The sequence below is a fragment of the Parasteatoda tepidariorum genome, chromosome 4, assembly GCF_982258835.1.
Source record: "Parasteatoda tepidariorum strain Cologne lab strain chromosome 4, Ptep-v5.0, whole genome shotgun sequence".
NCBI classification, from domain to species: Eukaryota; Metazoa; Arthropoda; class Arachnida; order Araneae; family Theridiidae; genus Parasteatoda; species Parasteatoda tepidariorum.
Genome location: NC_141758.1, coordinates 116,855,572 through 116,870,717, shown reverse-complemented (window position 1 = coordinate 116,870,717; position 15,146 = coordinate 116,855,572). Strand labels below are relative to the sequence as shown.

The window sequence follows — 15,146 nt, the reverse complement described above, 5'->3', positions numbered from 1 at the left end:
CTATGCGTTTGATAAAATTATCTTAGGATTGACTTTATGTTTATTGCATTTTTAGAAATAACTTAGAAACATTGTTTAAATTTATCATATAATGAACTTCCATTATATGTTAAATGTTATAGACTTTCTTTAATGCATATAATAATGATTCTAATTTTTATGTAATTTTTTATTTTGTGTGTGACAAAAGCACTATGGTTATGATAGGTTTATCTTGGAATTGACTTTTATTTATATTGCATTTTTAAAAATAGCTTAGAAACATTGTTAAAGTTTATCATATAATGAACTTCCATTATATAATAGACTTTATAGACTTTCATTAATGCATTTATTAATAATGATTTTTATGTGATTTTTTAATTTGTGTGTCACAAAAGCGCTATGGTTTTGATAGTGTTATCTTAGATTTGACTTTTATTTTTATTTCATTTTTTAAAATAACTTAGAAGCATTGTTGAAGTCTATCATATAAAAATAAAGAAACTTTAAAGTTTATTCCCTTAAATGTTTATATATTTATAAGATTTTTTTTCAGTTAGCACAAAAACTTTTTAAGTGCATGAATAAATTGTTACAGAGTATTGAGTATTATGAATATTGTTTGCAATCAGAGTATGAAATTGGTTTAAGCAAATTTTAAGATAAAAATTTTTGGTTAAATTAATAAGTCAAAATGGTAAGGCTCTGAAAGCAGTTAAAAACCAAATCTGTCTTATGTAAGCATTTGAAACAAAAAGTTAGAAAGCAAAAGTAAGCAAAACGAAATTTTAAAGATATGTATGTTAGCGAATTTTTTCGGTTAGCATTTATTAACATACATGTGTTTAAAATTTCCTTTTGCTTATTTTTGCTTTCTAACTTTTTATTTCAATTGAATATTGTTTGTTTATAAGGAGTAAAAGATAGTTTTTTAAACTTCATACCTATGTAAAATGTTGCAATACACTTATTACATAGTGATTTAAAAAATTTCAGAAGCTTTTAGAGATATGTTATCTTAAGCATTAAATTTTTTTAATGTTAAAGGAGAAAAAGAAGAAATATGTGAAAAATCTTCAGTCGAAATTAAACATATATATTTTAAGCATAAAAAATATTTGATAAAAACGAAAAGAAACCTAAATTACTTATTTTTTAAAACAACAGAACTCTATGAACAAACATTTAAAAATATTATATCTAAGTGAAAGATTCCTGAAAGAGAAAAAATATTTTCATTTACAAGTGAAAGAGTAAAATTACAAAAATTTATTCAATAATTTTTATTTAAAAATATCCAGAAAAAAGAAAAGAAAATGCAGTCAAAGTTCACAGAAATAGGAAAATGACTGAATGACATTAAAATTGACTTTCAACTAAAGAAATTAAATGTTAACAGAAAAAGAATTTGTTTTTCTTTATTCATTAAGTTTTTGAAATTAAAGTTATATTTTTTTCTGACATTTTAAAAGCCACTTAATATTTTTTTTTTTTGTCATTTCTATTGTAAATAAGAGTGCAAATATTATTTTTATATGGATTTCATGGCTGCTATAGATTCTTGGTTGTCATAATTTAAAACATTTTGAAAATTGTGTGAACTACATGATGAGGAAAAAAAAGCAAAAAAGCAGAACTTGTGGGATGCTTAGTTTAACACTTAACTTTGTTTCTCTGAATGAGTGATATATTCAGTTTATTGAATGTCTTAATTTATAAAAATACAGCAGAAATCATAAAACAATAATAACATATTGTGTAAGGAAAGATTAAATAAAATCTTAATTGTTTCTTTCTCTTACTTTCAAGAGGTGCCGACCGGACTATGTAGGGGTCAGGGAACTGACCTTGCACCAGAAAAGTTTTGGGTTAGAATCCCATGCAAAGCATGGATGTTCTGTAGTATCTGTCCTTACTGTGAGAGCAACGTTGGCCCACCTAATATGGTACCCCTGAAAGAGTGACCAACAAATCTGCACTGTAAATGTCTAAATTGACAAAATGTTAATATGGGTGGGTATTGGAAATAAAATAAGAAATCTTTTCAGAAGTTTCATATTTATTTTCACATTAAATTTGATGACTTTAACTGCAACTTTTTGCACTTTAGGGATCTTGTATGGGTTAGCATTTCCTTTCATTGATGTTTATTAATTTTCTTTTTCAATTTTAAAATTATCAATATTTTTTTTAAGATTTTAAGAAGCCCTTATCTGTGCAAGGGAGTGTTTCTTCCTCTGAAGATGGTAGTAAAAGGGATTCCTCTCTGTTTCTGTTTCATGCATTGGGAAAAATTCTTTACTCCAAGCGTAAGTTTAGTTTATTTCCTATGGGATTCAATATTGATTGTGGTACTTGCTAAATAACTTAAATGCTGATATTTATTTTATTTAGGTGATGCATCAAAGAAATCAAATCAAGATGTACTTCCTACTCATCTGAAAATGTTTGAAAAGGATCCTCTCATTTCTAATCCTGAAGTAAAAAATTTAGAAATAAATACTGTCATTATTCAAATCTAAACTGCTTTCAAGTGAAAGCCACACTCCAAATTCTTCTTTTGTTTCACATAAAAAATAGGTTTGCTGTTGTTTCTAATGCGACTTGCCATACGGGCAAGCCTGCTTGGTGAAACCAAGCAAATTTAAGGCAGAGTGTGCGATTCTTGTTCTTTCAATGGCACCATCCTATGGCCAAGAATTCGTCTTCACCCACACACACGTCACAGCCCGTTTTTTATAGGGCGGACCCATTCATTCATCCACAGATCGTAATTTTTTACCTAAATCAGAGAACGATCGATCTCCAATTCTGTACCCCCAGAGGTATTGATTTGTTATGGGAACATGGAGAACTTTGCGACTCGACAGATTTAACGTGCATCAGTCACCATTTAGTCGGCCACCCCAGTCGGCCGGCGGGGTTCGAACTCTCGGACATGGGGCCATCTTCCTACCGACCAGGCTATCCTGACCCATGAGTAATATAGGTACATGAGTTTTACCTCCATGAGTTTACTATACCTCCATGAGTATAGAGGTATAGTAAAAATAGCGTAAAGAGTTTTATTGATATACATTTATGACATTAAAAGGCCGGGATAGCCTGGTTGGTTGGGTGCTAGACTCACGATTGTGAGAACAGGAATTCGAATCCAGCCATGGATTCTCATTGTAGTAAATGGTGACTGGTGCACATTAAATCTGTCGGGTCACAAAGTACTCCATGTCCTCATAACAAATTATACCTCTGGGGTTACTTGATAGGAGATTGATCATTCTCTGCTTCAGGTCAAAATTGCGATCTGTGGGTGAAAGAAAGATTGTATGAATGGGTCTGCCTTATAAATAGGTGTGACATATGGGCAGTTTTGTCAGGTACCGGTAACCAATCACCCCAGATGGGGTTGTAAAATACCCTAAAACCCAACCCAAACCCGAAATTTTAAATATGCATAAGTATTATAAAATAGTACAAAAGTCAAATAATGTATAGAAAACGTTGCTTTAATACTTTTTAATATTTTATTATCAAGAAATTAATAATGTGCTGATAATTGAAAAAAGGATGAACAATTGTACTATTAATATACCATTAAACTGATTTTTGTGTTCCCAATCTTTCTTGTACTTTTGTACGTACTTCTTTTTTTATTTATCCTTTGTCATTATTTTTAAACCATGCACATAAAAATTTTTAAATAATTTGTATTCAAATTCACCAAACGTACAGGTTGATCGAGTTAAGTAATAAGTTACTACATTCAGCAAAGGGGTTAAGTTCTAAAATTAAATCTTAATCTTTTTGTTTTGGTTTAACATTGATTTTCATATTACCATCTCACACATTCAGTTATAAAATTTGATATTAGAATGTAACCAAATTGAAACTAGTAAAATTCCCAAATAACCCTAAAACAAACCCCTAAAAACAAATTCCCCTAAAATACCCACTGAAGATAAAACATCCCCCTAAATTTCGGGTGGAAACCCCTAATTTGGCAACACTGCATATGGGTATTGCCTTAAAAAGTCACAAATTTTTTTTTTTGAAGTTTAATGGAAACCTTGATTTTGCGGTGAACCGCAATTAGCAACTAATGAAAAGAGTACTGATTTGAATATCTTAAAAAATTTAAAAATCTCAAGCATTTTTCTAAGTAATTTTTGTATTTTTTAAAAGAAATCACAAAAGGTTAGCGTTTTTCACAAATTTTATTTTGTAGTCTCGTCTATTTTTTCCGACATCATTTTTAATAAATCTTGTTTTATAATATAAGATGAAACTTGTGGAAAGACCCTTATCATTTTGAGCTTTGTTTTATAAAATACAAAAACAACTTAGAAAATTGCTAGGCACTTTTTAAATTTTTAAGATATTTAAATTAGATAATTTTCATTAGTTGCCAAAATACAATTCATTACAGAAATATGAATTTTTTTTTTAATTTTCTATGTGTGCGCAATATAAGCGAACTACTTTAAATACTCATATCTTAAGTAGTTTTTATTAATTTTTTTTCAAATTTTAAATCCATATTTTTGTAAATAATTTTAAATTTCTCTAACAATTTTGTTTAATTATATTAGATATTGAAGTTATAAAAAAAAAATTAAAAAAAAAAACATAAGACAATGGAATTTTTTTTTTTTTAAATGTCTATAACTCCATAAATATTTAGTTAGGTTTATGAAATTTTATGCTGTTATTGCAAATAACAACCAAAATAACCTATACAAGTTACAAGATTCTTGATTGGCTTTCTGGCATAGGGTGTTAAAAAATCCTTTTTTTTTTTTTGTAATTTATTGTTGGTTTCTCAAACTTCTGAAAGTTTTAAGCTTTATAGCTAAGTATAAAAAAAAATCTCGTGAACTAAAATCCTTGAGAAATTTTAAAAAAAGTCAAAAACTGAAATTGTCTCTACCATTATTCTAGGGTAAATTATGTATATATATATATATTTGTTTCAGAGTCGTGCAGGGTTTGAAAAAACCCGGGGATTTTTGAAAAAACCCAACCCGCCTGGGTTTTATTGAAAAAACCCGGGGAAAATTGGGTTTTTTCATTTAGTGCTCATAAACTACTTACTGTGAAAATATTTTTATGTATTAAATAGTGATGTATAAACTTAAAAATAGAAATAAATCCAAAAAAGTTTATATAAAATATATATATTATAATTAAAATAAGTTTAAAGAATGCACTATCACTAATACATGTTTGAATCTTTATTCTTAAATACATAACTTTTCACAATTTTTAACTAAAGCACTATAAAATATAAATGCAACAGTAATATAAAAGGAACAAGTTTATTAATCTTTTTGTTTTCGTTTGTTTATGTTTATATATATATGTCTATTGCTTATTACAAATTTATAATCAGTGAAAACTAAAATTTCATCTAACTTTTACCTTTAATAAAATTAAACTGGAATACATATTTAATGGTCTTCCATGTTTTTATAATACGATCAGTAGAAAGTGAAATTAAAATTACATATAATTATAAAGAGTATCAGTTACTTGTCCCATTTTTCAAATATTTAACCTTAGAAAAAAGACTGCATTTTCAGATAAATTTTAACTTTATAATTTTAAAAAACAAATTAATTTAAAAATTACAAAAAAGCATATATAAAAATTTTAGCTTATTTTTTTAAAACCAGAAAATAAAACTTTGAATTTGTTAATTGTTGTTTAATGTATCACTTAATAGAAAATGTTTTTTCATTTGTTTTTAATATTTTTAAACATGATTAAAGGAAACAAAATAAATTATATTCAAATAAAATCTTGAAAATAATATTTAATAATAAATATCAGTGAAAACTAAAATTTCATCTAACTTTTACCTTTAATAAAATTAAACTGGAATACATATTTAATGGTCTTCCATGTTTTTATAATACGATCAATAGAAAGTGAAATTAAAATTACATATAATTCTAAAGAGTATCAGTTACTTGTCCCATTTTTCAAATATTTAACCTTAGAAAAAAGACTGCATTTTCAGATAAATTTTAACTTTATAATTTTAAAAAACAAATTAATTTAAAAATTAAAAAAAAGCATATATAAAAATTTTAGCTTATTTTTTTAAAACCAGAAAATAAAACTTTGAATTTGTTAATTGTTGTTTAATGTATCACTTAATAGAAAATGTTTTTTCATTTGTTTTTAATATTTTTAAACATGATTAAAGGAAACAAAATAAATTATATTCAAATAAAATCTTGAAAATAATATTTAAAAAATCTTAAAAGTAATATTTTAATTTTTAACTGTTTTTTAATTGTGATAAACTTTCTCCAAATAGTTAAAAATTGTCAGCAGATGTTAAGAGTTAACTTAAAAAAAGATCAATTTCTCTCTTAGATGGTGATACACTTTTACGAGTTTTGTAGCTTTATCTATTCCTAATCTATTTCGTAGTTTACTCTACACCAAGCTAAAAGTTGAAAAGTGTCTTTCGATTGAGACGGAGAATGCTGGTGCTGAGTGTAAAGAAATTTTGTGGAAACTTGAAATTTTTTTCATAATTTTTTATTTATTTATTTTTTGTCGTAATTTTCCACTATTTTTTGATGAAAACTGTAGAATAACGGTGTTAAGCATCATTGATTTGGGAAAGTATTCAGGATTTGTAATTTTGAATGCCATAACACCTGGCAGAAATTCTGGATGATGCTTAGAAAGACAGTTTTCTACTAATTGCTCTTGTTCATCATTTAAAAATTGTCCCCTTATTTCGGGATCCAGGATGCATATGCTAATAGATGAGGCGGCTGAACAGCCTGATGGAATCGTTATACAAAATGTTTATGGGGTTCCAATTCATCACACGATAGTAAGTTAATTCATAAAAGCTTCTGAAGTTGAAAGGTTTTCTAATTGAAGCTTTTTTAAAGCTTCAGAAACAATTGATATCTGTTTTTCCAAATTGATAGTTTATTGGTAAAGCCCAACATTATTTAGTATTTTTGGCAGATAATTATTAGATTCACTTTGATGTTCAAGAGCAATCTCTTGATATTTATGATAATTATTGGCAAAAGTTTTTAAGCATTCAAAATATGAACTCCACCTAGTATCATTTGATAAATGGGGCATCAAGGAGTTTTTTTTATTTGCCCATCCATGTGCTTGATGCACATTTCTAAAATATTTGTTAACTTCCACGATGTGTCCAATGACAGTATTAGGAGATGATTATTTTTCAACAAAATTTTTTTAAAAAAAACAATTTGTGAAAAAACCCACCAAGTGGGTTTTTTCAAGGTGGGCCCACCCAATTAAACCCGGGTGGGTTTTTTCAAAGTGGGCCCACTTGGCGAACCCTGGAGTCATGACACAATGAATGATTATATGGTGCTTTGGCGTCTAGAGGTCTGATCTATGAAGATATAGCATACGCTTGCTATGTGAATGAGTATAAGATTGGCAACTTTAAGGATGCAAAGGAGCACATTGAAAAAGCATGTACCATTAAAGAAAGTCTGTTGAGTGAAGATCATTTTTTACTTCCATCAGCTAAAAGAATAACAGCTTTAATTTTTGAAGAAATTGCTAATGATAGTCATGATTATGAAACACAGCACAGATTGTTTCAGAGAGCTGAAGAACTCCACTTATCTGCTCTTCGTGTTACCAAAAACTACTTGGGTGAAATGAATGTTCTCGCTGCAAAACACTACGGTAACCTTGGCAGATTATATCAGTCCATGAAAAAATATGGGGCTGCTGAAGAAATGCTTTTGAAGGCTATTACTATTAAATCCACTCTGCTGGGAGGTAATGATTATGAAGTTGCCATTTCTGTGGGCCATTTAGCATCTTTGTATAATTATGATATGCTACTTTATAAAGAAGCTGAAACATTGCATTTGCAAGCCATAGATATAGGTATCACTCACTTTGGGAAATCATACAGTGGACTGGAATTTGAATATCGTGGTCTTTTGAGAATATATGCTCATTTAGGCGATGGAGACAGTCTTTCAAGAATGTATTCCAATCTGCATGATTGGAAAACTCTAAGAGATCAATTAATTGAGAAAGAAAGTAAAATAAGTCCTTTAGATTTTAAAGTTTCCATTGTATCGCCTGAAAAAATATATTCGCTTTTTATTTCTCCAACATAACTATTAGATGATGTAGACTTCATCCTGTAGTTTAAAGAATTGTTAGATGATGTTAATAGATTTATTAAATCACATGTTGAGATATATTGTTTTGTTTTAAAGTGAAGAATTGACGAATGTTATAAAACTATTATAATCTGTTGTGTAAATATGCATGTAAAGCTTGTCGGTGTTGTCTGAAGTTTAAAAGATTGCTGCAATCAAACCTGTCATTCTTAACCAATATTCTATTCAAATTAAAGAAAAAATGAAAGTAAGATAATAAAAGTAAAAATTGAGAAATTTGGAAAATTCTTGAAAAAACCTCAAATACATTTTGAATTTTGAAGAAATATGGGATATATAATATATTTTTAGCCAGAAATATAGTGTAGTTGCAATGAAAATTGTTTAGAGATTTTATGAAACACCTGATGACCAAATTTGAAACAATTTTTGCTTGTCTATGTAAAAATATAAATTCTAGTAAAATACTTGTAATTTTTTAAAAATATTAATCTTGCTGTAACATTAATTTTTTATAAATATTTGAAATAAATTAACCATTTTACAAACAAATTTTTGTAGAAATGTTTTGATTAAAATTTAATTTTCCTTGCAGACCCACTCAATTATTAGTTTAGTGCTTTGTTCAATATTTATGTTTTATCTTTTTACTTTTTTTTTTTTAACCTTTGGATTTCTTGATCGCGGTTATCGAAAAATCTGGAAATCCGGATTTTTTCCGGAGCACAATCATCTCTGACTAACATAAATTTTTCAATGAAACTAAAATGCATATTACTTTATAGAAAATTCAAGTTCTTAAAATGAAAAATTAAACTATTTACGCAATTAAAACTTTACATAACAATGTTCATAATTTTAAGAGCTACTTTAGAGACACCATAAAAAAAAGTAAAAAGTTTACATATTTCTTTACATAAAGATGTTGACAAAATCCTCCTTCACGTGACTTGAACTTTTAAAATAAAATGCTTTCTGAATTCATAAAAAATCTCTTTAATTATCAGATTAATTACTTACCACAACTGAAACTTGACATTACTCGACCTTAAGGAACAAATTGATTTTTACAACCTATATCTACTTTTGAAAAATATAACAGTGAAAAATATAGCTGTGAAAATAAAATGTTTAAGAAAAATACTACAAAACATTAAATGAATAATCCCAAGAAACTGAAGCAGTAAGATATTATCTGATTAAAAACTTCATAGGAGGTGGAGAGCACTGCACTAACCTCAATTTTACAAAAATTTATCTAAGGTATATATGAAGATTCTTTGATTGAGCCAAAATTATTGTTTTCTAATTTTATATCTGCTTTCATTTTTTTTAAATTTTATTTATTTATTATTTTTTTTATCTTACAGCAAAGGCGGTTGCAAAAATCTCTGAAGTATGCTTTTAGTGGTAAGACTTTATTTTAATAGTTACTTTGTTCCTATTTTTTATTTTTTTAAAGCAAAATTATAAACTTGCTTCCAGCATTACCACTTAGTAAAAATATCTTAACTTCACTGTACTTATGTGAGTAGTGGAAGATTAATTGCAGTTTTGTAAAATGAATTTCGTTATCTATGTTTTAATACATGGTGCATAGAGTTTTTAAAAAGTGCTTAAAGGTGCTTATCTTCGATTTTCTTTTTTTAAAGGCCCTTAAGATGCTTTTTTTATTCAGTGTTTTTAACGACTGCTTAATTTTCCCTTTTCAAAAATTAGATTTTTTTTCTTTACTTTGTCGATTTTTGACGCATATTATGCAGAAGCGTGTTTTTCACATTATTCTATTCAACGTTTTCACAATTCAGTAAACCACAATCCATTTCGATGTACCCTCGATCCGTAGCGTATGAAAGTGCCAATCATTTTACTTGTTTGATGAAATACTTGCGGGTCTGCATGTAAGTCTTCTGAGCTGGGCTCACTGACATTCTTGCTCTCTCATGTGCAACTCTGCTGCATTTTGCTAGATATTCTCAATTTTAGACTTCATTCTCCACCACCTGATATCAGACTGGAAAAACTCTTGATCTTTTTATAAAAGCTAATATAATCAGGAAAAGAGTTCGTTGTCAGAAACTGGTTATTTTATCATGATCATGTAAAATTTCAAAATTATTTTGCATTTTGTTAATGTATATAGTGATTAAAAATATATTTTGAACTCTTAAAAAGTACTTAAAAGGTGCTTATTTATTGTTGGAAGATTTGGCAACGCTTCCTGCAATAATAATACAGCCAATGCTGCATTGCTGTCTAAACTGTTATGTTGTGAGTTTTGAAAACAATATAACTGTAAATATTCATTAAATTCTCTCAAAATAGTTTTTTTTTCTTGGAAAGAAATGATAGTTTTATTTTTTTCTAATAATAAAAGAGACACTATGTTACAATGCCACAATTCAAAGAGGAACCAAATCCAAAAGCCACTAATTCTTCCATGCATTATAGTTGATATAAAATTTGCATGGGCATAAATAGCATAATTTTCTAAAAAGTTTCATTCTGCTCAAAATCTTTTAAAATAACCTAACAGTTACTATAGATTACAATTCTCAGAGAAAATATTTCTAGATTTTTTTTTCATTATTAGGAAGCATTGATCTTCCTAGAAAGCTTTAACTTTTTTAGACTTGGGAAATTTTTAACTAGGTTCTTAGATCCACCTAAAATATTCAAAATTTGCATTTGCATGTTTTTAAACTTTTTCAGAAGTTTAAACTCACTTGAACTTCGTTTAAACTTCTTGAGAAGGCCAAGGCCCACCCTGGGCTGTCGAGCCATTGATGATGTTTTTAAAATGGGTAATCATAGCTGCCAACTCTCCTGGATTTACCAGTCGACTACTGGATTTTGCCATTTTTCCCCAGGTCTACTGGTATAATAAAAATTCTCCAGGGTGCGTAGCGTTTGTAAAAAGTACTTAAAGGTGCTTTTTTGGGGATTTCGTTTTTAAAAGCTTTTAAAGGTGCTTTTTTCAGCTGGCGTTTTTAAAAAGTGCTTTTTTTCCGAATAATTTGTTTTTCTTTCCTTCAGTGATATCTGGTGGATCCCATGCATTTCACGAAAAATGGGGAGTTTGCTACGTAATCATTGACGCGGACTTCATGTCGTACCCATGTTATGACTTGCGCATGCGCACACTTGAAACCGAAACCCGAGTGCTCCAATTCGGATAGAGAATATCAGATCCTTATGAAATGTTTTTCTTTTTAATTTAATTTATTTTTGTTCTTGTTTATTTTCTTTTACTTCTAACACTTTTTTTTGACGTAGGGGGTAAGGGTACTTTTATTCTGAGTTCAGGGTCAAGTTGAATTCACTCAGTGATGCGGGAAGGTACTGATTGTTTTGATTTACGCCCGTTTCTTTTTTGTTTTTTTTTTTAACGCTAAAACTGTTTATAAAAAGTTTTTGTTTTTCAATAATATCATTGATTGAATATGAATTTTTTGAGTGCTTGAAAATTTTTGTAAAGTGCTTAAAAAGTTTTTAAAAAGTGCTTATTTTTGATTCAAAGATTTGGCTAGGCACCCTGTTCTCCTGGTTTTCATACATTTTAGAAAATTCCCTATAATTGATTAAGTTTTTGAAAAATATCCTTAATCGGAATAGAATTTTTACACAATTTATCACTTGCTTGAATACTTAAATAAGTATAGCTAGTGCATAAGGGAACGAGCCTCACTTATTGTAATTAGTTTAAAGCTTTTCTTTTTTCTGAAAATTTAAGTTTGTTTTATTCTGTACTTAAATAGTAAAATCTTTTAATCATCAATAATGATTTACTTGTCTTTTTTAAAATAGAAGTTAAAAATAATAGAAAGAAGCATTTCAAATTCATTTAATATTAATCATAAATGGAAAATATTGCAGACTATTTATTAGTGTAATAAAGTTTTATAGTGTAATAAACTTTCTTAGTGTAATAAAGTTTTTGTATTGTGATGACTATAAAAATCCCGAACTTCCCAAAACGGTTAAAAAATTATGGAACAGTTATTTAATTTTTATTTTTTCTCAAAATCTACTGGATTTATTCCTATCCATGTTGGCAGCTATGGGTATTTATGGTTATGAAATGTTGGTAACTTTTTAATTTACATTTTATTGTTCAACTTGGATTTTTTTTATAGCTTATGAATTAAGTGCATTGCCTATTCTTTTCAGGCTCTTCTCTTAGTATGAAACAGCTACAAGTTGACTTAGTTCCTTATCTTTCGAAATTGCAAAAAAGGGATTTAAATCCTGGTATTAATCAACTTATGAATTAAGTGCATTGCCTATTCTTTTCAGGCTCTTCTCTTAGTAAGAGACAGCTACAAGTTGACTTAGTTCCTTATCTTTCAAAATTGCAAAAAAGAGATTTAAATCCTGGTATTAACACTTTAATAATCTATTTGGAAAAAAAAACATAATAAATAGATTAAAATATTTGTTTCAATTTTTTTTTAAATTTTAGCTCGTGTAACACTAACAAAAGAATTAAGAGATATGAAAATAAAAAAGGTTTTTAGGTAATTAATTATCATTTTATGTTAATTTTTTAGTTTTTAAAACCTTGTAGTGATGCAATCTACTAATTAAGCTGTATTAAGTCCAATATTCTTCAGAGGTGATTCTGCTTACCGCAATCCGAAAATTTCATAAATTCCAAGACCCAGAAGTTTCAAGAAATCATTGATCACATTTATGCATAAAAATTGTTGTATAATTTACTTAGAAATATTAGGAACTAGAATTTATTCTTGTCATCTCTTTACAAAATTATTAATTTAAATTATGTTGTATATAATTTATTTAGAATTTCATGTTGTGGAAATATCAATGATTTAAATTTATAAAGACATTTATTTTTTGAAACACGTCATTAATGATTTTACTCAAGAAATTTTCAGGTTTTTTGACTTCGGCTCAAAATCACCCCTGATTCTTTCAAACAATTAAATTCTCTTCAATTTGGTTTTTATTGTTATTGATTTTAGTTTTAAAACTATCAATTATATTTTTTAATAAAATTGTAAATTATATTTTGAAAAAATATGTGTTAAATATTTTTAAATCTAAAAATATTCCAACTTGTCTTAAAGGTGACCCCATACAATTGCTATTACTTTGTACTTGTATGCATACTATCTTTCTTTTTATTCTCTAATGTAGTACATTTGCTTTGATGTTAAACCTTGTAAAAGATTGTCTTTTTTGAAGAATTTTGTGTTGTTTTTTTTTTCAATTAGATGGACTAGATACATTTGTCTTTACACTCTCAAGAAAATGTTTTATAAATATTGAAAATTAGATCTTCTGAAACACTGTACCTCTATTTAGGATTATAAATTAAGTTTTGTGCAAAAATTGTGTGCAACCTTACAAGGGTTGGTTAATCCCAATGTTTGATCCAGGAGTTTTCTTGTCTTCCGGGTTGGGTTCAAAATTTACAAGGAAACATAGTTAAGCACTGATGGTTGTAAACCTGAAATTGGTTTGACTGTTCAATGCTGTTGTAAAATGAAATATAAACTTGCGCTAAAGATAAACATATTGAGATAATACTATCTTTAGTTAGAGAAGAAGACTGTTCCATTCTTTTTCTTCTCAAAATCGTAACTCTTAACACTAAATTTTTCAACAGCTGATTGTTTGGAGATCATGGCTTTTCTTTCATCTTCATATTGAAATTGAATGTCTGCTTATTTATGAAAATATTTACGCAATTTGTTTACACCTACTCCTTCTGAATTTACCATCAACTGGCATCAAAACAAATGTTGAAAATAGCATCACACTCATATTCCTCTGCTGTTTTCAGAGGTGCTAACCATTACAATTTCTCCAAAATTAAAAACTATTTTAAGATTTCTTCAAGAAAATAAGGGTCTTATGATTGAGAAATAAAAATTATAGTTTTTAAATTTTTTTTGTTTTTTGCAGCTATTTAACTAATCTTTATTTTTTACTCCTTGGAATCATTTTTTAAACAATACAAACATAAGAAAGTAACCGTAGGTAACCGTACAAACATAAAAATAAACCGTATAGGAGAACAAAAGAGCTTAATCTCAAAACAGAAGCGCTGTGAGAAAATATTTTTAAGGATTTAAATGCAGTTGTCTATAAAGGCAATATGGATTGGTTCTAATTTAACCAAAAATTAGAACTTTGATTTCAAATAATAGATGCAATTTTATATATTTTACAATAAAAGTATAAAATTTTAGTGTCATATATTTTTTAATTTAGTATATTTGCCAAGGTATTTTTTATTTTTATTTTATGAATATATACCTAAATGTATTAATTATTCTTTAAATATGTAGAATTAAGTAATAAATACATCCTAGAATTGCACGATTTTGGAACGCTAACTTGTATTTAATTCTGTGTTGTTGTAGGGTTATACTGTATTGTTTTTATGGATATTTTAAAAATATATACCTAAATGTATTAATTATTCTTTAAATATATAGAATTAAGTAATAAATACATCTTAGAATTGCACGATTTTGGAACGCTAACTTGTATTGAATTCTGTGTTGTTGTAGGGTTATACTGTATTGTTTTTATGGATATTAAATAAATACTGAGCTCAAGGGTCTGTCCAGGGTAAATGTCCTACCGTTTAGCGGTACCTTCACAAATTCAACTTTGGGAAAAACGGCAGTTTCACAAATGAAAAAGCAAGTTCTCATGCAAATCTGTGTTCTTGTTGCAATCTATGGAAAAGAAGAGCTTTCCTGCCAGCTGTCTTTTACAAAACGGTAGCACATGTTCAGTAAATGTGGGAAACCTAATCGGTCGTTTACGCCATTTAAAAGCGAATTTTTTTCCCGCTGAGTTTTTTAAAATTAAACGTGAGGCTCTCCCTCTGTAAGCTTTACAAGAAGTCGAAATTCGAACATTATCATAAACACTATTGTAAATTTTTTTTAACTGACATTTCTAATATTTTTTTCTCTGTGAAACTTTTTTCTGTATGACCCAGAGGAAAATGTTCCCATAATTAGAATAACT

General features: G+C 27.8%; 1 protein-coding gene across 3 annotated transcripts in view; it reads left to right on the top strand.

The window, feature by feature from the left end:
• LOC147812622 (cell cycle checkpoint protein RAD17-like) overlaps positions 1-15,146 on the top strand; it is a 32,863-nt gene that overhangs the window by 16,134 nt on the left and 1,583 nt on the right. For 2 of the 3 annotated variants that reach the window (XM_087162498.1, XM_087162497.1), the window contains 5 exons: positions 2,178-2,291; positions 2,377-2,462; positions 9,506-9,545; positions 12,432-12,512; positions 12,598-12,652. In XM_087162498.1, coding sequence (XP_087018624.1) covers positions 2,178-2,291; positions 2,377-2,462; positions 9,506-9,545; positions 12,432-12,512; positions 12,598-12,652 — 376 coding nt within the window. The remainder of the gene's footprint in view (positions 1-2,177; positions 2,292-2,376; positions 2,463-9,505; positions 9,546-12,431; positions 12,513-12,597; positions 12,653-15,146) is intronic. The other variant, XM_087162499.1, reaches the window with a different exon arrangement.